Source organism: Acinonyx jubatus, chromosome D4, assembly GCF_027475565.1.
Source record: "Acinonyx jubatus isolate Ajub_Pintada_27869175 chromosome D4, VMU_Ajub_asm_v1.0, whole genome shotgun sequence".
NCBI lineage: Eukaryota > Metazoa > Chordata > Mammalia > Carnivora > Felidae > Acinonyx > Acinonyx jubatus.
Window position 1 is genome coordinate 13,639,597 of NC_069391.1, and position 22,371 is coordinate 13,661,967.

A 22,371-nucleotide genomic window follows, 5' to 3' on the forward strand; every position below is an offset into this window, starting at 1 on the left:
GCCCAAATGTAACTTTCATCATTGGTATGACGAGCTGTGGAAATTACCTTAAGAAATTTCAGACAGGAATGCCATGAGAAATCCACCCCACATCTTCCAATTCTAAGATATTTTCAGAGTTGAAAGGCATAACTTAAGTTGTTGACTTTCGCTATACGATCCACTCTGAGCGGCTAGTGATTCATTTGTGCCTGGCTAACATGCTTGGGTGTCTTGTCTTGTTTTGTTTTGTTTTGTAACTCTGGAAGGCAAAATGAATGAAACACTTCTGAGTTTTCAAATGCATCAGTGGATTCCCCCCCAAATATGCGTGCTTCTGTGCTTTTGGAAAATCCAACGTCTCAGAGATTCCAGCTGGAGAGGCTCCTGACAGAAAGTAGTCTGTGCAAACAGCTACAAAAATGCATGATCCCTTTGACTTAGGAGGCACTTTATCCAAGAAGTCCACAACACAACTCTGGGTGGGGGAGCTGTCCTGACACCACTAATATTTTCATGATGAAGCCCGTTAGTAGCCCCGAAGTTAAAGGTGACAGCCTGGATTAACAGTTAAATTCCTTCTGCTCTTAAAGCTTAAGCCTGCAGGACCATCTTGGCTACTAAAAAAAGGGATCTGTACCTTTAAGTACATCAGTAGAAGGAAGACTCCAGAGCGTGGGAGCTGTTACTCCCGGGAGTGCAGAGTAGATCTAACCCCTTCTGGAGCGTTATTCTGTTTCATTCTGAACAACTCATTTTAACAAAATCGAGACAAGCTAGGGTGTGGTCAAGTTCAAGGAGTCTACAAACCCCGTCTGTCTTTTGAATTGAGGAAACTGGACATACTTAGTCCTGAGGCAAGGTAATTCAGAGTCAGGTGCAGGGACCCTGGGATCCCTTGGGTACTTGAGGGCAGAGGAAATATCTTGTCTGGAGTCTGGAGCTCGGCTGCCTGGAACTGGTTCTGTGACACCATTCACCTCCTCTGTGGCCCTGGGCAAGTTACTCAGCAACTCTGTTCCTCAGTTTCCCTCTCTTTAAAAATGAGGGGATAATAATAGTACCTGCTTCATAGGTACCTCATTGGGAGGATTCAGTAAGTTATTGTATATAAAACATTTAGGGCAATGCCTGGGAGTTAATAAGCACTTAGTGAATGCTAGCTGCCATCCTCTCCCTCCTCCTCTTTCTCTCCCTGCCCCTCCTTCTCCTCCTCCTCTTCCTCTCCCTGCCCCTCCTTCTCCTCTCCCTCCTCCTTCTTCTCCTCCTCCTCCTCTCCCTCCTCCTTCTTCTCCTCCTTCTCCTCCGCCTCTTCTCCCTCCTCCTCCTCCTCCTCCTTCTCCTCCTCCTCTCCCTGCTCCTCCTCCTCTCCCTCCTCCTTCTTTTCCTCCTCCTCCTCCTCTCCCTCCTCCTCCTCCTCTCCCTCCTCCTCCTCCTCCTCCTTCTCCTTCTCCTCATCCTTCTTCTCCTCCTCTTTCTTCTTCTCCTCCTCCTCCTTCTCTTTCTCCTCCTCCTCCTCCTCCTCTTCCTCCTCTTCCTCTGCTCCAGAGGGCAGAACAAGACAGGGGGTTTTGACAAGTAGAAGGAAGAGCTCTAGTGGTTGGAAGAATCCAACTGAAGAACAAACAGTCTTTCGAGTCCCTGCCCTGAGTTGATTGAGATCCTTGTGCTGATAACCTACAAGCTCTGAATGCTTGATTGTTTAAGCTTGGTGTTTGGAATCTCAGCCAGAGTCGTACTTCCATATTTTGGGTGGTTCACAAAATTAAAAGATGGGAGCCAAAGGCCCCAGTGTGCATTCTGGCACTGACCTCCCATAACGAGGGTGATTTTGGAGTGTTGGGCACTCTCCACACGGTAGCTGGAGCGGGTTCTGGCCGCTCTCCGGGGCCATGGTTTGGCACCCAGACTCCGGGCACGCATTTTTCAACGTGAGGAATCTACTGAATGTCTGCAAGAGGCATAAAAGGCAGCAGACCCTGTGGCACCTTGGGAATTGGCCATGTGATGGCCTGAGGTGAGCTGAGGGCACTAGCCTTAGACAGGTGGACAGCACCGAGCTAAAAAGGATTTCAAAATAACTAAATGGAGCCCATCAACCGATCAGGGATACAAATGCAAGTCCTACCCTCAGGGGGTTATGATCTAGACAGAGCAAGAAGATAGGCATATAAATAACCAGCGGTAGAAGAGGAAGACTGTCAGGGTAGAGAAAAGGAACTGTCAGAGTTAAGGAGGCTAAGATTATGTTTGGCTTTGGAGGGGGATCTATTGTTTGCACTTAGGTACAACTGTTTCTTGAGCACCTACTATGTGCCAGGCTAGGATCGTATCAAGAAAGGCACAGAAGAGATGGCATGTGAGCCCTGAAGGATGAATATGTTATTGCTGCGACCACTGAGATGTGGAAGGATTCTGGGAGAGGAGGGGACGAAGGACAGGTTAGTAAAGAGACGTGACAAGGTCGCAAAGCTGAATCTAGAAGCTAGTGCCCTGAGTGCCAGGATGGCCATCTGAGCAATGGGTGGCAGCAGACCCTCCCCCTCTTCCTCTCCGTTCCCCTCCCCCTTCCACTTCTTGTAGGACCTGGAGTCTGATCCCCCAGGTTCAAATACGGGCTCTACTCCTCACCAGCAGTAGGACCTTGGGCAAATCGCTTAATGCTTCTGTGTGTCAGCTTCCGCCTCTGTAGGATGAGAAGACTGGATTGTTGTGAGGTTTCGATGAGCTGATCTATGTCAGTTGCTTAGAAGGGTACCTGGCTAAGGGTTAGCTCTGATGGATATTGTCAGAATCAGTATAGGAACAAGAAATTTTCGAGTGTGGTCCTTGAGTCTTGGGCTCAGAGGAGAAAGCATAGGTAGTGACAAAGCATGCATTTTATTCCTACAAGGAGATGCAGGACCCCCCCCCCCCCGCCCTGCCATGAGGAGAAGGCAGGAGGAGGGGATAAGAGACTACAGAGTGTGAAACAACTGTGAGCCCCTTTTTTTTTCAGGGTTGAGAAAACTGGGGCCAGGCAGGAATTGAGCCACGGCAGGTGCCTGAGCTCAAGTGTAGAACTCTTCCTACCAGGCTGTACCCCCGTTTATTCACAGGGAGGAGAAGGGGGCACAAGGCTTAGCTCTGGGGCACAGCTTCCCTGCACAGAGCAGTGGAGTGATGCCATATGACAAGTCCTGCCATTCTACCTCCCAAAATGCCTCTCAAGTCCTTCTCTCCATCTGGTTGGCCGCCTTGCTTTGTGCCTGGGCGACAGCCATCACCTCCGAACGGGTCACCCACATTCACTCCTCACCCCCGCCATCTCATCTCCGGTGACCTTCTTCAGTTGCCTGCAAGACCCTGTCCCTCCCCTGCTCAAAACCCTTCCAGGGCAGAATCCCCAGTAGGCCCCAGCAAGGTCTGGCTTCCAGTGACTTCTCTGCCACTTTCTTGCACATTTAAATGCCTCCTTTTTTCCTCACCGTCTTTGTGTATCTTTTCACTCTTGTCTGGAACACTCTTCCCACATCCCCTTCACCTGGACTCCATTTATCCTTCAGATCTCAGCTCAAACATTCCCACCTCCTCTAGGAAGCCTTCCAGGTCTTCCTGTTAACTGCTTGGAGTACATATGCTTTTTTTTTTTTCTCAATAGCTTGGAGTTTGAGGTCGTGTAGCCGTGTGATTGCCTGAATAGGGTGTGCCTTCCCTGCTAGCTTGAGTGTAGCACAAGGACACATGGACATAGGTCTTGTGTCTGTGTTAGCCAGTGCTGTGTGCCCAGTACTCGGCACGTAATTATGCTCAGCAAGTATCTGCTGAATGACTAGAGATGGCTCAACGGAGGAGTCATGTATTCCCTGGCCCAGCCTTGTAGGTCCCTACAGACCAACTCACTGCCTCCACTAGCTTCAGAGATGGAACCCCTCCCTCTGTGAAGCCACCTCTAGCCAATGGAGAGGTGTCACCTTTTTCTTATTTTTTTTTATGAAGATTTGAGAGACTCCAGTAACCTCTTTCCCACCCCTTGCTCTGAACAACCCTGAAGGGACTGCCACTGAAAATACCCAGTCCCTCGATACCTTTGGCTGTACCTCAAAGAAAAGTAGACAAAACCCAGGCTCTCAGCTCAGCCGGGGGCATCAATGGTAATGATTGCAAAATAGCTTTTCTCGGAATTAAAAGTAACATGATATGTTTTTATTTCTCATTTGCTTTCAGCCCCGAAGGCTCTTTCTTGTGGATATATCACTCAAAGTAAGTGCTTTGAATTCTAGAGATGTATGGGATGTCTCCCGTGTCCACCCTGGCACCCCCTACAGCCCGTTTTTAGCACCGCGGCAAGTAGGGGAGCTCCGGTCAAGGGCAGAGGGGAAGGGTGGTTTCCCAGGGATCTGGACCACATGCCTCCCATTCCCTAGGCAGGCCTTTATACAAGAACTGTGACTTGTATTTTGCCCTTGATTCTCATCATGGGTTTAAGTGGTGTCATTTGGAGAACATTCTGCCTTGCTGATGAAAAGAATCAGGATAGATATTTTTCATTATGCTGCCCAGTATGTGTTCTATAAAGACCCTTGCAAGAAATTCCTTTGAGACAAAGGACCAGGAAAGAAGTTAAGGTCTCCTGATGAACTAGTATTTATTATTATTATTATTATTATTGCCAAAGGCAGCGAGAACTATGTAAGCCTTCTTTTTTTTTTTTTTTTTTTTTTGGGAGAGAGAGAGAGAGAGAGATAGAGAGAGAGAGTATAAGTGAGGGGCAGGGAGAGAATCCCACAGTACGATGTGAGGGGCAGAGAGAGAATCCCAGGAGGGGCAGGGAGAAGAGAGAGAGAGAAAGAGAGAGAGATTGAAGGAGAAGTGGGGCTCACCTGAAGTGGGGCTCGAGCATACCCGATGCGGCACTCGAACTCACGAACCGTGAGATCATGACCTGAGTCGAAGTCAGATGCCTAACGACTGAGCCACTCAGAGCCCAAGCCTTCATTTCTCGATCTTTGGCTTGGCTGCCAGGAAGCTCAGAGCAAAGTCTTGTGCTTAACTGCTTATACTTTCGTCAGCCTTCATTTCTGATATAATTTATTCTCTGGTGTTAAATCCTGGCTTTTGCACTTACATTCTGTGGGATCTTAGCAATTTGCTCAACCCCACTTGGCCAAATTCTCAGCTATAAAATGAACATAAAGATGAAACCTTTACTCTCACGAGTAGTTGGGGGTGACCAGGCTCATATGAAAATACCTACACGAGTAAGTAAATATTTCTCTTTCTGTTCCCTTTTGTTTATTAAGTCTTCTGTTGTCTCCCTGCGTATGGTGACCACTCCTTTTTAATAGTCAAGCATCTGACACACCTCCTGAAAGTAGATGAGCTTTAAAACAGGTTTCTTTTTTTTTTTTTTTAATGTTTATTTATTTTGGGGTGGGGAGGGGCAGAGAGAGAGGGAGACACAGGATCCGAAGCAGGCTCCAGGCTCCGAGCTGTCAGCACAGAGCCCGTCGCGGGCCTCGAACTCATGAACCGCGAGACTATGACCTGAGCTTAACTGACTGAGCCACCCAGGTGCCCCTAAAACATGTTTCTTAATATTATTAAGCCTGTTCGTGGCTCTCTGTCTTATTTGTCCAACCACAGGCCACTGCACCCCTGCCTTCCCCCTCTTTCCCCTTCTCCAGAAAGTCCCCTCCCTGGAGAGACTCTCACAATGAGAGAGTCTGGAAATTTCCACATGTGGGTGGTGAGGGTGGCTTCTGATTACAGTTTCCTGAGTTTCTGCTTCAGAGACCCTCAGATTTCCTGAGGCTGTCACTGCTGACCTTTGTAGCAACTCGAATTCTAGCTTAGCAAAAGAGATCATTCTTGGAAATATACACTGGTCTTTTTTTTTTTTTTTTAATCAAGATCACAACTTTTTACAGCAATTTTCAACTTTGATAAAGCTCTTTGATGTATGCTATTTCGTTTATTTTTCAAAGCCACCTCCATGTTCGGTTTATTATCACTGTGATTGTCACCATCCTTATTATTATCACATATCTGACTCTTCAGAGGAAAAAACCGAGATTCAGTGAGGGAAAAGGTCCATCACAGTTACACCACGAGTTAGTGGCAGACCCATGTCCCAGGCTTATGTATCAGTGTTCCCCGACTTGTTATTTCCTCTTGCCTCCTCTCTCCCTGCCGGGGCTCCCTGGATGAGCTGAGCACCAGGGGCTGCACCACGGAGGAGAGGTCCAGGCGCTATTGGGGTATCTTTCCCTCATTCAGCTAGAGCAGCTTGACTTCTTTTCTTCTTCTTTTTTTTTAGTGTTTATTTTAATTCCAGTTAGTTAACAGACAGTGTTATATTTGTTTCAGGTGTACAATATAGTGATTCAACACTTCCATTCATCACCCGGTAGAGAATAGCTTCACTCCTGTTTTATGAACTGAAGTTCTGTTTTCTGAACTGAAAGAAAGAGAGGGAGAGAGAGAAACCAACAAACAAACAAAAGAGAGAAAAGAAGAAAGAGAGGGAGAAAGAAAGAACAAAAGAAAGAAAGAACAAAAGAAAGAAAGAAAGAAAGAAAGAAAGAAAAGAAAGAAAGAGAAAGAAAGAAAGAAGGAAGGAAATTTAAGTAATTTTCTGCCATGAAGAGTTTGGAAACCCCACCCCACCCCCACCCTGCCTCCACCCAGTCTGGGACTGCCTCATCTTCTAAAAATGTTTGTCATCTCTTTCATTTCTTAGAAACCCAGAGGTGGGTGATAGCAGCACGCAGAAGGGCTGGTGGTTTCCAAGCTGGTTTAACAATAGGTAAGGTGATGGATGGGGTGACCCTCTGTGTTTGTCCACCCACCTGACGCTTACAGAGTCAAAACAAAATGGTCTCATGGTCATGACCTTCACGGTCACTCGTCTTTTTGGCCTGTTGAAGTCATACAAGGAATCTATTCCCTGGTTGGGACGAGTATATTGAAGCTTGGGGGTTATGGTCACGTTTGTCCATTTAACTCGGGGGTGAGTGGGGCTTGGGCTGAAGTTTCGGCTGCGGGAAAGACGATCACAGGAGGACTGTTCCAGCAAGTTCCCTTGCCCCCTGAAATAACCTGAAGGTTCTAGGTCACTAAATTGCTAACTGCACTGACTCGGAAGAAAAATAGAAAAGGGGAGACCTGAGCCTGTTCACCAACAGTGTGTGTTTACGAATAAACGTTTCGTATCATGAAGCTTTCTCCAGACATTTTTTCACTGCACATGTTCTCCGCCTCGGAGCGCGTTTTCACGAGCCATTCGCGGGCTGTCTCGACGCCATAGATCCACCTCTGTCTCACTCTGCTTGCTTTCCCTTTGTACGTAGGACCCACAGTTACCCAGAAGAGGAAGCCGTAGACAAGGGAGATGAACAAAGAAAGGAAAACAGCGAAGAACTTCAGCTGTCAGACTGGTTTAATCCACAGTAAGAAAAGAAGCGTCTCGCCACGTGCAATAAATCCATTAGCCCCCGTCGGAGGTGGCGGGGACTGTGTAGGCAACAATGCCATTGAGAACATTCCTGATTGGGGATACAGAGTCTTAGCATCTGTCAGACGTTCACCATAGATTAGATGAGAATCCCAGAGTCTGGATGTTTTGACTCAGATGCTTGAGCAGAGGCACAGTGATTCTGACAGCAGTTGTCGAAAGGCGGCAGCTGAATCACAAAATCCTGAGGCTGGAAGGGGTCTCACTGACCACGAGGTGTTGTGGAAAACGACAGCATGTCGGGTCGGAGCAGGAGAATCCTCTCTGAGATTCAGCTAACTCATCTGAAAACATGGCAATGATGATGAAAACTCTCATGGGGCCGTGCATGCATCATTAGGCGATCATACGACAAATGTTTATCAAACACCTATGATCTGCCAGCTGGCATTTTTGAAACTACCAGTCACTATCCATTAATATGTTCAGGAAACTAGCTTCATGGGACAAAATGGGCTTTTTAAAAAAAAAAATTGAAACCAAGTAGAAAATCAGAGGGCATCACATGAAGTGGAAGGATAAACACTGTTTGGTTGAATTACTGTTTCTGTATATATGTATATGTGCCTGCATTTTGTTGCGATGTAAAAATGCATTTCTCACTGGGAGTCGTGGTCAAAAATGCTGTACTAGATGTCGTGTGAGGCACAGGAGATAGGAGGAATCAATCCATAAGGTTATGTTCAAGAAGTTCCTGGTCTTGTAGGGGCAGGAGACGTGCGAGTAGTATTTGCCAAAACCGGGAAGGAGGCGTGGTTGATTGGACTTAGAAGAATGCGTCTGGGGAGTACAGAGGCGGGAGCTGTCCAGGATCATCAGATGACCTTGAAGCCTGAGAGACTTGTGGGGGGTGGTGCCTTTGACCAGGATAGGGACCGGAGGAAGACAGCCAGGTCTAGGAGTCGGAGCAGGGGATGAGCTCTACGAGGGATGTATGTGGGTTCAGGTACTTGTGGGGCGTTGGGACAGAAATTCACAGAGTGCCTGTCTTAGTCTCTTCGGGCTGTTATAACAAAACACCACAGACTGGATGGCTTATAAACAACAGAAATGTATTTCTCAGAGTTCTGGAGGCTGGGAAGTCCAAGATCAAAGCACCAGCAGCTCTGGTGACTGGTGAGAGCCCACTTCCTGGGTCACAGACAGCCATCTTCTCTGTCCTCACACAGTGGAAGGGGTGGGGAGCTCTCTGAGACCTCTTTCATAAGGGCACTAATTCCATTAGTGAGGGTTCCACCCCCATGAACGAAGCACCTCCCAAAGGCCCCACCTCCAAATACCATCACACCCGGGATTGGGTTTCAACGTAGGAATTCTGGAGGGCGGGCACAGATGGTCAGTCTATAGCGGTGCCCTTGAGCTCCTTGGAAGATGTGTGGTAGAGATGTGGGGTGAAGAGCCATCAGAGTGAGGGGGTCATCCAAGCAGGGGACTAGAACCACATCCTGATGTCAGCACTTAAAGGGCCAGTGAAGGAAGAGGAGTCTGAAAGGGAGCAGGAGGAGCTATACAGGAGGAGGACAGGGAGAGAATAGCAACTATTCTGGTAAGAGGGGAGTGAGCTCTGGAAAGACTGAGTATGTTCTGGAAAGCTCTCTTTTTGTTTGGGGGGAGGGGGGTCACACTAGTGTGGGAGGATGGGAATTTTGCCCTCCCCCCACAACCCCCCACCCATGTGTCATTCAATGAGCTAGGCACCAGGGTGGCCATCTGTGAGATGCTAAACCATTACTGGAAACACAAGAACATGGAGGCATTGTCGCTTTGATGAGCCCCTTAATGTGTGTGTGTTTGGGGCAGGGGGACAGGGAGACCTCCACCAAAAGGTGGGCTAGATGAGCAAGAGGTAGTCGCCAAGCTCCTTTCTCAGGAGGCTGGTATACTTTAACCGTGGCATTTGTGCTCCGGGAGCGGGACTTGGGAGGCGGGGTGAGGGCTGAGACAAAGAGGAGAGCCCAATCGTGGCCACCAGCTGTCACTCCCCACTCTCCCCCGTGCATGGCTCAGCTTTTCCTCCACACAAATGGTGAGCAGATACTTAAAGACTATTGGTTTGAAGAGGCTCCAAATTTAAGCCTTCCCAGGGCACCAAAGTATATTTCTTAGATGAGTGAACGATTAGATACACAATTGAATGAACAAATAAATATATCCATATAAATGTATCCTCTCATGTAGACAACCTACAATACATTACCATGTATCGTGCACACATTTCCACATCAAGCTCTCTTAGCTTCTGTGACAACACATCCTCTGGCTTTCCCTCCTCCTTCTCTATTCTCCCTTCTTGGTCTCCTCCAGAAGGGCCTCTCCCTCGTCATATAGTAGAGTTTCTGGAGACGACATCCAGTATTCTCGTCTCTTTTCTTTATACACCATCTTCCACTGTGCTCTCATCCATTTCCATGGCCGTAGACACTGGGGCGTGTGACTCTCCACATTCCGATCTTCAACCCGAAGATTTCCTGAGCCCTGACTTGGATCTAACTGCCCGCCTGACATCTCTGTACATGTCTCCCGTGACCCAAATGGGTTTCCGCGTTCTACCCCACCCTTGTCCTCATTTCCCACCTCAAGCCAGAGTCCGGAATACCTCTCTGGTTCATCCTTTTCCTCCACCCACCCCACAGTCTAACTGATTAATGTGTTCTGTTAATCCTTCCTCCGAAGTCCTTCCCACATCCGGCTCCTTCTCTGCATTCCACAGCCCCACCCTCCTTCCATCGGCTCTTTGCCGGCTCATCCCCTGGCATGCCGATGCCTATCGAGAGTTCAGTAAAGAACACGCTGAACACATCTTTTTTGACCTGGTTCATGTTGATAGAAGTTTAACGCTTTCTCTACCCGACGCTTGGGGCCCATCCTGTACCCGTTAATAAGTACGTAAGATTCAAAAGCTAGCAGTGACCTCGGTAGGTGTGTGTTTTGGTGATAGAGGCCGTTTTATTCCGTGGAAGCCTTTGCCCTATAGTGGAGTCACACAGGCTGACGCGGTGGGTGTCGTGCGTGGAAGAAAGGCGTTTGGGCAGCTTGGAGTCTGTCCTGGCACCTTTCCTTCTTTCTAGAGCCCCATCTTTGTGACTTTGGACGCTTCTGGCACTTGATGGTAGCAAGGACTAGCTCTCACGCGTGGGTGGCCTGCCCTGTGTCACTTCGTTTGCGGGAGGCAGTGGGTGATGTTGCTGACTGAGCCTCCTTGAGACAGAGGCTCATCCCAGCGGATCTGGTGCTCAGCCTCGCTCCTCCCCTGCCCCCCCGCCTGCGTTTTCAGGCTGTCATCTGGCTCCTTAGGGTCAATGACATGTGGGGACTGCCAGTGAGACTTAATAATTAACAGCTGGGAAATAGAACATTTTAATTTTGAAGTAAACATTAATTTTTAATATCGCTACCTTTTTTTTTTTTTTCTTCCCCCCGCTGGAAGGAATCTTCCCGGCCAAGCAAACCAAAGTGGGTACTGCTTTTCTGACTCAGTCTTTCTAGAAGATGTGGACTGAGCGGTGGGGCTGTTGCATAGCAGGCTGGCCACCGGTTGGGACTGTGAGATTCTCCAGGGGTCGGACGGGGCCTCCTTTCTCCCGTCATCCTCCACAGCCAGTCTGGTGTGCACGACAGCGACTTAGTAGCCGTGCGGTGAGGCCTTGAGTGCCCTGGTCTGGCCCTTCTATAAATCAAATGGCTGGAGGTGCAGCTCCCTTCTGTTCGCCTCCCCCTGCTTTCTTTATTTGTAAAATGCGGGTGAGGATAGCATCCACTTTATAAGGTGAATGTGAGGGTTAAGTGAGAGAGTGAAAGTCTGGTACTGAGCCCCCGTGCACCATGAATATTAAATAAGTACATCTGGTCAGCTGCTGCTTTCCTTCTCTCCCCTTCCTTTTTTCTTTTTATTGAAAAAAAAATTTTTTTTAATGTTTATTTATTTTTGAGAGAGAGAGTGAGAAAAGCAGGGGAGGGGCAGAGAGAGAGGGAGACACAGAATCTGAAGCAGGCTCCAGGCCCTGAGCTGTCAGCACAGAGCCTGATGTGGGGCTTGAACCCACAAACCGTGAGATCATGACCTGAGCTGAAGTCGGTCGCTTAGCCGACTGAGCCACCCCGGCACCCCGTTTTTTGTTTTTTGTTTTTTAATAGTATTACCCGCTTACAACGTGTCCAGCTCATACACAGCTGTAAGACTTAGCTAGCGGGCTGGGTCAGAACTGCTTAAGTATCCTCAACGGGCTAAAACTAAGGACGACAATGAATGAGGCAGTGATACAGGGGAGAATTTAAGTTCAGAAACGTTGGTTATAGATGTGTAAGTCATGCGTGCGTGTGTATGTGTGTGTGTGGTGTTTTGTGGTTTGAAATCCTGCCATTCAACAAAGCGGTGGGGGGGGGGGGTTATATGACTAAAAACATAACAAAACAGAAGCTCGCTCTTTCTCATTGCACACTGGTAAGAATGCCAGAGTCGCTAAGTTCAGTGAAACCTTAGCTTAAAGTTAAAACATGACATACGTGGGTTTTACCCCCAGCTTCGTCAGCACAGGGAGTAAGTGTCCATAGAAGCCGCAATGTAGGGTGATAGCTCAGACCATGGACTCCAGAGTGGGACCACCTGGGTTCCAAAACCGGCTTTGCCCCTTACTAGCTGTGTGACTTTGGACAAGTTAATTAACCTCTCTGTGCCACTCATGGATAAAATGGGGATCAGCATAGCCCCTCTGGAGGGTGACGCCCTTAGCACGACGGTGCCTGCTCTCGCAGGAAGTGCTCAGCGGACCTTAGTTACCATCAGCGGCAGCCAGCTGTGTGACCTTGGACCAGCCTTGGTTTTCTTACCTGCACAATGGACATATGTGGCAGGACCATTGCAAGCACTAAACGAGAAAGTGTAGGTGAAGGTGCTTTCATTTCACGACTGAAGGAAACCAAGAGCAGCTGTTCTCTGTGCAGCCAGCACACGTGGGGTGCGAGGGCCGAGCTGAGACTGCAGACAGATGGGGGAGGGCCGGGACGGCAGCCTCGGAGCGCCCCCCTCCCACCTCTGGGGGCGATTCAGCTGTGCAGGAGGAGGGAGGAGGCCGGAAGCGGGGCACGGGCTCCAGAAGGGAGGGATTATCATCTCAAGAATTAGAGCGAAGAGCTTGGTGACAGATGGACAGGAGGAGGAGTTTCCCGAGGCTCTTTTCCACTCTGGGGCCGGGGCTGGGGCCAGATGGGGGTCGACCCAGCCTTGCCCAACCTCACTGTGGAAACCCCAGCTTTGCTGAGGCGATAGGAGCAGTTTTGTGCAAACCCTCCCCCCACTGATGTGCAGGACTGGGGCGGGCGGGGTGGGGGGGAGTTCTCATCGCTCCATCGATTTGCTGACATCTCCCCAACGGCCTCGCCAGGGCCACATGCATGCTGCCAGCAGGCACCCAGCAGGGACCAGCAGGACTTTGCCCCAGTCACTGGCCATCTCCCCTCGGTGGATGAAGTATAAGCAAATGCCTAACGGGGACGGGCGGGACGGGCCGTTCGCACTGGGGATCGAGTCTCATGACTGTGTTGCAGTCTCTGCCTCCCAGCAGGGGAAATGCAGCCACTTCCTGAGCAAATGGGGGTCAGAGCTGAGTCTGTGTCACCCCCTCCCGCTGAGCCCCAGCGGCTACTCAGCCTTTCCGCGTGTCTACCCTCTGCAGTCGGTCAGTTTGCTGATGCTCTTGTGTTGCTTCCTGTGTTTTTTTATTGGCTTTGCCAAGTCCCTTGCAAGCATTCTGAGTGCAGAAAACATGCCTCTCCTTCCCCCCCACCCCCACCCTGCTCTCCTACCAAAGAGGCAATGTGGTCTGAGCAGAGGGTCTGTGCTAGAGCCCCATGTTCTGGCCTTGGCCTTGGGGGCCCTCTGTTGAATCCCTTCTATTCGGGGTGACTCTGACTCCTTGTTTGTAAAACGAATGATAACACCGGAATCCCCTTCAATCTGGGGCCCTTTCTGGCCTATCACCAAGTTTTTACCCAGAAATCCCTTTCCGGCAAAAGGCAGATTAGACTAGATGGCTGTCTTTTGGCTCCAGTGTCACTCTGCCGTTCTCCCGAGTCAAGAATTAGGACCTCCTTAGGTGCAGGTGGCACCCACAGGGATAAATGACACCCACAGATGCCACAGGCAGTTTAGAAAGGGGCCGGGAGATAGCAGAAGGGATCCAGAAGGAAGAAGAGGGCTAGGAAAGCAGCAAAAGAGGACAGAGGGAATGAGAGATACCGGTAAGATCCCCCCATAAGGGCCCCAAGACAACCCTCAAAGGCACCTGAGAGCCTCCTGTCCCTCACTCAGAAGATGCTGCCCCTGCAAATGTCCCACCACCCAGCCAACTGCCTGGGGCTCAGTCCAGATCCAGGGACAAATCTCAGCATATCATAGCTGACCCCAGTTTTTCCTTGGACAGCCTCTGCCCCACCTTAGGAAAGCTGTCCTGCCTCATGGGGCCCTATGTTTTGTCACCAGGAAACGGCCCGATGTTGTGACGGTGACCGAATGGAAGGCGCCGGTCGTGTGGGAAGGCACTTACAACAAAGCCATCTTAGAAAATTATTACGCCAGACAGAAAATTACCGTGGGTCTAACGGTCTTTGCTGTCGGAAGGTAAGTGTCCCTAATAAAGTCGACCTCCATCTTTTCTTGTTTCATTGTCCAGATGTTTGTGAGGGGCCCCCTGGGCTTACGGAGCGCTTCCTGCCTTGTCTGAATTATTAAATAGGAGAATGTTAGAACAGGACCGTTTTAGTCTTGTTTCTGCTGAGGCCCCCAAAAGGCTGACAGAGCAAAACAATAGTAGGTGAGTCGACTCCTTCCCACCTCAAAGTGAGGGTCTCAGGTTGCAGGTAAAAATGTCTGCTACACCCACCGAGCCTAGAGTCCGCAGTCCACCCACAACAACCTCCTTCCTGACCTCCATGGCTTTCTCTGGAAGTTCCAAAAATGGCAGCTGTGGGCCCAAACACGTGTCACTCTTTGCCCTACACTGTCAAGCCCAGGACCGAGGACTGGAGGATCTACAGCAAGCTCTGGATCCAGACTGACCCAACAGGGGTGGTTCTCCACGTTGGAACATGGCTGACCGCTCTTCCTTGGGTTCCTCGGGCCTTCCTTGGCTCCCGGAGATTCAGCCAGCCAGAACTTCCTCTTCCAGACGTTGGGGAGGTTCCTGATTCAGATTCCATTTCCTCGCTTAGAACCCCCCTTCCAAAGCTGCAATCATTCTTACTCGAAATTAGTAGCCGTAATATTAGTTTTAAAACGTAACCCATTTTGCTCTCTTGGAGAGTTTCTGTGGGTTTGTTTCCCCCAAACAAAAGCAAGAGTTCGATTTGCCTCTTCCCCCACCCCCGCTGTGAGCCTTTCCTCCGGTTCCTCTCCTGAAAACCACACGGGAAGTTGATCCCTCGGCCTGTACAAAGAGTGTCAAAGGCCTCGGCTGATCTGAGCTTGGGCTCTGCCCACTGTAGGGCCTGAAGGAGAGCTCCGTGAAGCTCCTGAGACCTCCAACCCAGAGGCCAGAAGCCACTGCTGTTGCAATACTAATCAGGTACGGTGACCTGGTTAGTCACCTGGGCGGCATCTCTAATAGAGACAGCTGACTCTGGCGTTTTGACATTTTCCTCGGGAGAATCTGTACCGTTCTGAGTCAGGAGGCGATACTCAGCTCACCTAAGCCCGCGACACGAATGTGGTAGAGGGATTCGATGCGGGTGTTCCCAAAAAGCACAGAACACTCCACAATGGCTTCCCCGTCCAGTTTGCGACTCTGCAGAACCAAGCCGTAAATCGCATATCCTGGAGAAAGCCCTATTTGTAAATCCCGTATCCTGGGGAAAGCCCTATGCTCTCAGCTGTGAGGCATGAGAGGTACTCAGCAGCAATAAATCCTCACAAGAGTGGATCTGGACTTTTAGGAGGTGTGATGTTTGGTTTGTTTTCAAATAACAATGCAGGAAGCCAACAGCAGTGTTTTAATCCCTAAACAATGTTAAACCTCCAGGGGCTCCCTCCCTTGCCCCTGGATTGTCTCCGGAGCTTCAGAACACAATAGATTTTTCTTAAAGTTCCAGAGTGCCCAAGAATTTCCTGGCAACCGGCCACAGAGCCGTGTTAAACTCCCTGTTTGTACTGCTCAGATCTCTTCTTTCCATTTAAATGAATCAGTACCGTAAACTCTCGGGCTTCTAGAGGGCGGCATTAAAAGCACACTTTATTTTGGTAGTAAAGAAAGGAAATCCAGGCAGCAACCAAAAAGCAAAACAGAGTGCCGGTTATAATGGCTCACAAAACATCTTGATTGGCTGCTGGCATGATCCGCAAATTAAAGTCAGTCCACATTCACTGAGCTGGGCCTGAGTCTGGGGTCTGCATGAGTCGCGTTAAGCTGTCTGACTACTACTGTGTAGCCTGGGTCGCGGGAGACACCAACACGATGTGTCTTGAATGAATACATACATAGCTAAAACATCGCCACCCACCCATTAGAATGGCCCAAATCCAAAACGCTGACAATGCCAAATGCTGGCAAGGGTGTGGAGCGACAGAGACGCTCATTCATTACTGGTAGGAACGTAAAGCGGTGCAAACCATTTGGAAGATGGTTTGGCAGATTCTTACAAAACTAAACATTAACGGTACCACACAGTCCAGCAAGGGCCCTCCTTGGTGTTCAGCCAAAGGAGTTGGAAACTTATGTCTACAAAACAACCCTATACACAGATGTTTACGGCAGCTTTATTCCTAATGGCCAAAACTTGCAGGCCACCAAGACGTCCTTCGGTAGGTGAGTGGATAAATAAACTGTAACATCTAGAATATTATCAGTGCTAAAAAGAAATAAGCTATCAAGCCAGGCAAAGATATGAAGGAACCTTGAATGCGTGTTACTTAGTGACAGAAACCAATCTAAAGGGGCTGTATACTGTATGGTTCCAACTCTGTGACATTCTGGAAAAGGCAAAACTCTGGAGACAGTGAAAGATCAGTAGTTGCCGGGGGTGGATGAACAGGCAGCACACAGGATTTTTAGGGCAGTGAAAATACTCCATATAATACCATACACAGTGACGGATACATGGCACTGTACGTTTGTCCAAATCCATGGAATGTACAACACCAAGAATGGATCTTAGTGTAAACCAGGAGGTGATAAGGACATGTCAGTGTAGGCTCATGGATTGCAAGGCACGTATCACCCTGATGCTAGATATTGATAGTGGGGGGGAAGCCATGGAGCGGGGGCAGGGAAGGTACATGGGAACTTTCTGTGCTTTCAGCTCAGTTTTGCTGTGAACCTAAAAATGCTCCAAGAAATAAAATGTATTGTGAAAAACAAGGAAAAGATAGTTAAACCAAGCTTAAGTCAGGGGTTGTTTGCTCTGGTGTTTGGATGAGTCTTACGATGGTGGTGTCTTAACAGTGGACTGGCGTTTGGGGTGAGCAGTGGGAGGCTCACGGGGTGAATATGTAATATGGAGGGATATCCCCGTCCCATAACCCATTCTCTGGGTCCCAGAGGAGGATATAAGAATGGTGATGGTTAGGCTTAATACATCCCCAAAGGACCCAGATGTCACTCTTGCATCTGGTAGGGCAGGAGCAACGTTGGGTATAGTTTGAGGGAGAAGTGGTGTCCCCTGCTGTTGGGCAGAGGATACACAAATTTCCAGTTATAAGATGAGTAAGTTCGAGGGATCTGGTGTATATCCTGGTGATTACAGCTAATAAAACCGTATTATACACTTGAAAGTTGTTAAGAGAAAACCGTATTATACACTTGAAAGGTGTTAAGAGAATAGACCTCCAGTGTTCTCACCACAAAAAAGAGACGGTAGTTATGTGACACGATGGAGGTATCAGCTAAGGCTATGGTGGTAATCATTGCGTAATATATAAGCATGTCAGATCAACACTTTGGACGCCCGACCCTCCCACGTTGCTCTATGTCAATTCCACCTCAGTAAAGCTGGGGGGAAAATAACTAGCACCCACTCTGCCTGCCCCCAGTCTGGCCCAACTGATAAACAAGACAAAAGGCTAAATAAGGTAGATGATAGTGAGCATCACCTTTATCACAGTTAAAGCTGGTGCCGGGGAAAGTGGCTTCTATTTGCAGACCCTAGGCCTCCTGCTACTGAATCACGGAATCTGAAAGATTAGGTCCCCAGGCTTCCAGATGTGGAGTAGGGCCTGTCTCACTAGGGCTCACTTTAAGGCCCCGAGCTGTTCGGAGGACTGACTCTCCCCACCTGCTGGTGGCCATTTCCAAGAGGCAGAGTGGTGGGGGCAGGGCTGCAGAGGCCCTGTCACTCTTCCAAAATCAGCAGGTAAGTCACTCCTCTTCCCCAAAGTGGAGCGAATGAATGGTGGAAGGCGGCCAGGAATGTTACACTATCAGATGTGGAAAACACATGTCTGGGAGAGGGGAAACCATTCCTCCCCTAAACTGCAAAACAAAACAAAACAAAACAAAAAGAGGATTAGAATAGCACGCAGCCTCCTGTACAAATCCCAGTGGTTAAATTTGTCCCCTTCTCCTTTGTTTCAGATACATTGAGCATTACTTGGAGGAGTTCTTAATATCTGCTAATAGGTACTTCATGGTTGGCCACAAAGTCATATTTTACATCATGGTGGACGATGTCTCCAAGATGCCCTTGATAGAGCTGGGTCCTCTGCGTTCCTTCAAAGTGTTTGAGATCAAGCCTGAGAAGAGGTGGCAGGACATCAGCATGATGCGCATGAAGATCATCGGGGAGCACATCGTGGCCCACATCCAGCACGAGGTGGACTTCCTCTTCTGCATGGACGTGGACCAGGTCTTCCAAGATAGCTTTGGAGTGGAGACCCTGGGCCAGTCGGTGGCTCAGCTACAGGCCTGGTGGTACAAGGCAGATCCTGACGAGTTTACCTATGAGAGGCGGAAGGAATCCGCAGCATACATTCCGTTCGGCGAGGGAGATTTTTATTACCACGCTGCCATTTTTGGAGGAACGCCCACTCAGGTCCTAAACATCACCCAGGAGTGCTTCAAGGGAATTCTCCAGGACAAGAAAAATGACATAGAAGCCGAGTGGCATGATGAAAGCCACCTAAATAAGTATTTCCTTCTCAACAAACCCACTAAAATTTTATCCCCAGAATATTGTTGGGATTATCATATAGGCTTGCCTTCAGATATTAAGATTGTCAAGATATCTTGGCAGACGAAAGAGTATAATTTGGTTAGAAATAATATCTGATTTTAAATTGTGCCGGTAGGTTTCTGAATTTGAGAGAGTAGTATTCTGGCTACTTCCTCAGAAAAGTAACACTTAATTTTAACTTTTAAACAATACTAACAAACCGCCAACTTCTCTTCTTCCTGGTAACTTTGAACCTTGCATTATGGGAGGATGAAACCTACAGGAATCAGATGTAAATTCCCAGTGATTTCTGATCTCTTCTGGGTTTGGGGGAAATACTATCAACTGGACCAAACGCTCACCAAAAAATTGAGACAGGCAAAGAAAAAGCCAGAAACACTCTACATGTGCCAGATAATGTACTGGAGAAAAGGGTGCTAAGGGAAGTGTTTGGCAGCAAGATACGATTGTGGGGGGAGGGGGTCATCCCCTTGACTTCAGTGTCTCTGCTGAGTCCCAAGCATCATCGAGTTGCTTGGCGACAGAAGAACTCTGAGTAAGGGCACGGTCCACCTTGGCAATCCTCACATGGTTTCACTGGCAGACTGCTTCAGGCCATTTGCCACCCATGTTCTTTTCCCATCGGGAAAATGTTGTTTGGCTCCCGTGCAGAATCTTCCTGGTGGAGATTCCCAAGGGAGATCATGGTGGCGCGTGTTTGGAGTCACGGGGAATCTGAATGAGCCAGTGGTTGCTCAGCGTGGAGTGAAAACAGACTCAGAGTTGAGTTTGCCATGGAAAAGCAAAGAGAGTGGAAAAAGAGGAGGCTGATATCTGTGGGCCACCTCGGAGGGGCCCAGGGCACGGGGCTGGTCCTTAAACACAGCATGCATCCGGGCGCTGAGTGGGGGGCAGGGTGGGTAGTCTCTGGCTTCCTCAGACCCGCGACGACCAGCACTGCGGGGACTTGAGTGGAAGATGTTTCTTGTTTTGCCCAAGGCGCATTCAGTCCGCCAGACTCCGGTCTTCGGTTCCTTGGCCGGAGAAGTGGATGGTGTCAGAGAAGGGAACGGCCCGCAGTGGACTGAAGAGGCTTGCAAGGAGTTACGTTTCCCAAACCCGGGCTTCATGACAATAAGTCATCAACATGCCCTGCTGCCACCTGCTCTAACCCTCAGGGTCCCCGCAGCCCGTCACGCCCCAACCTGGAGGGCTGACATCAAGGAGTTTGGAAAGCCCTCGGGTCAAGTAACTTTTCGTTTTCCCCTGCCCTGTCTGCACTACTGAAGTGTGACAACCAGATACATTTAATAAAATGGCTAATTGATTTTATATCGAAAGCAGAGGGGATGGCGGTGAGAGACCCAGTCCTCACGAATGAACAGCTTAGCATAAAATTCCCTTCTCTAAGAGAAGCTATGGAATCCTACGCATTACTTCAAGTTGAGCAATTCGATGTACAGGAGTTAGGAGGCAGCATTTACATATGCAGGTGTATTTATAGTTTGCTCGTGTTCCAGTTTTGGTCATTTGTTTCCACTTTTAAGTGGTTTATTTGAAGAGCCACCGCACTTGGTGTTCAGCACAATGGGCTTATTTGATACAGTGAAACCTACATTTTTTTCTACCATGTCCCTGTGCCTCCTGCTCTTCAGTCCGTGCCAGAAAATCTCACAACCCAGCAAAATGAAGCAAAACCAACAACGACAACAACAACAAAAATTCTGAAGAAATGGGCTTTGTAAAAGAAAACGGAGACCACATGTCAGGGCGCTGCCTCTCCAGAACTGACCTTTCCTGGGATCCATCCATTCTGGAGTAGAGACAGTTAAGCATTTAAATCCTAAACCAAAGAAATGATCTCTCTTAAAAGATTAGGGAAGAGGGTTGATGTTTACTTTTGAGGGAATCTGGATATTTTTTTTACTCATTTAAATTTAAATCCCCAAACAAACTCCAGATCTCATTGATAGTTATTCTTAAACATTAAAAAAAATAAAATAAAATTCGCAATTCACAATTGAATAAATTATTTTCTCAATAGATCCTGGTCTGGTCATGGATTGTGCATTTTCTCCCAAAGATGTTCAGGATCGTCAGCTGTAATATTTTAAATTCTTGGACTCCAAAAAGTCCTGATGTCCTCTTAAAAATGTGTTCACTATTACAAAGATAGAACATGGTTGAGAGTCCCAAGCTTTCAAAACAATAAGTGCTTATGGAGAGCTTTCCAAAGTGGTGCATTGAAATAATTAACTGCCAGTGGAGGAACCAGAAAGAAAAAGGCTTGCCCCTCAACCCCAGGGTGGGGCGCCAGCACAGAGGGAGAAAACAATGTCATAACTACATCTGGGGATTATTAGTCCTGACCTCTGGGGAATATATGTGGCCAAGAAGGCTCTGGAAAAAGGCTGGATCTCCAGCAAAGTCAGGGCGGGTGTATTTGTAATAAATGGAAAGATGAAAACCGACCAGACTGATGTAGTGTGGCACACTGGATATACAACAGGGCATCATTCCCTCATTGGAGAGAATTATTTTCATTTTATAGATAAGCAGAGTGATCTTCAGCAAGGTTAGCCACCCAGCTAGCAAATGACTGAGCTGAAGCTCAAACCAGAGAAGCTGGCAAGGATAAATGTGTTAACATACACATACGAAGGGCTGCGTGTGTTTCATATCAAGGAAAATGCAACTTTATTTGTTTTTTAGTTTATTCATTTTGAGAGAGAGAGCACAAGTGGGGGAGGAACAGAGAGAGAAGGGGAGAGAGAGAATCCCAAGCAGGCTTCACGCTGTCAGCACCAGACCCCGACTCGGGGCTCGAACCTACGAACCATGAGACCATGACCTGAGCCGAAATCAATAGCAGCCTAACCGACTGAGCTACTCAGACGTCCCGGAAGATGCAACTTTATAGAAGTATCTTATAAAGGGGCATTTTTCCATAAGAATATTTTAAAAATTAGGTGTGTAAGGGGCACCTGGGTGGCTCAGTTGGTTAAGCATCCAACTTCTGCTCAGGTCATGATCTGGTGGTTCGTGGGTTCCAGCCCTGTGTCAGGCTCTGTGCTGGCAGCTCAGAACCTGGAGCCTGCTTCGGATTCCGTGTCTCCCTCTCTCTCTGCCCCTTCCCCACTTGCTCTCTCTCTCTCTATCTCTCTCTCCCTCTCCCTCTCAAAAATAAATAAACATTAAAAAAAATTTTTAAATAAAAACTAAGTGTGTCCCCAAGCCTGTTGTACTATTTCCCACTTTTTCTGCATGAAACCTCCCCAAATGCATTAAATTATTTAAAATGGATCATATAAAAAAAAAATAAATAAAAGACTGTGACATTCTCTTTAAAAAATAAAACATTTTTCTTTTTAAATTTTATTTTGAGAGAGAGAGAGAACTAGCAGGGAAGGGGCAGAGAAGGAGAGAGAGAATTCCCAATAGACTCCGTACAGGCAGCGCAGAGCCCAAAGCAGGGCTCAAACTTACGAACTGTGAGATCAGGCCTGAGCTGAAATCAAGTTGGATGCTTAACCAACTGAGCCGCCCAGGCACCCCTGTGATAATTCTTGACCACAGGGAGGTCAGAGTTAGGATGAAATGGACAATACGACACGAGAAACAGGGACGCTGAAGGAAATGCAGTCCTTGATGACAACCTGAGTCCCTGGCTCCAGCCTTACCTGAAGCCTGCACTGCTTGTGGGCTTTTCAAATGTGTGAGTCCCATTATTAAGTCAGATGGAAATGGGCTTTCTCTTGTAA

The 22,371-nt window shown here is 48.3% G+C and overlaps 1 protein-coding gene and 1 long non-coding RNA gene across 13 annotated transcripts in view; one reads left to right on the forward strand and one right to left on the reverse strand.

Moving 5' to 3' along the window:
- Positions 1–20,655, forward strand: part of GGTA1 (glycoprotein alpha-galactosyltransferase 1 (inactive)) — a 57,467-nt gene extending 36,812 nt beyond the window's left edge. For all 3 annotated transcript variants that reach the window (XM_027035005.2, XM_015084793.3, XM_015084794.3), the window contains 5 exons: positions 4,186–4,221; positions 6,701–6,766; positions 7,311–7,409; positions 13,953–14,090; positions 18,034–20,655. In XM_027035005.2, coding sequence (XP_026890806.1) covers positions 4,186–4,221; positions 6,701–6,766; positions 7,311–7,409; positions 13,953–14,090; positions 18,034–18,727 — 1,033 coding nt within the window. In that variant the 3' untranslated portion in view covers positions 18,728–20,655. The remainder of the gene's footprint in view (positions 1–4,185; positions 4,222–6,700; positions 6,767–7,310; positions 7,410–13,952; positions 14,091–18,033) is intronic.
- The window catches only part of LOC106986625 (uncharacterized), a 94,155-nt gene continuing 89,035 nt past the window's right edge, over positions 17,252–22,371 (reverse strand). For all 10 annotated transcript variants that reach the window (XR_008290975.1, XR_008290974.1, XR_008290973.1 and 7 more), the window contains one exon: positions 17,252–17,931. This is a non-coding gene — a long non-coding RNA (uncharacterized LOC106986625). The remainder of the gene's footprint in view (positions 17,932–22,371) is intronic.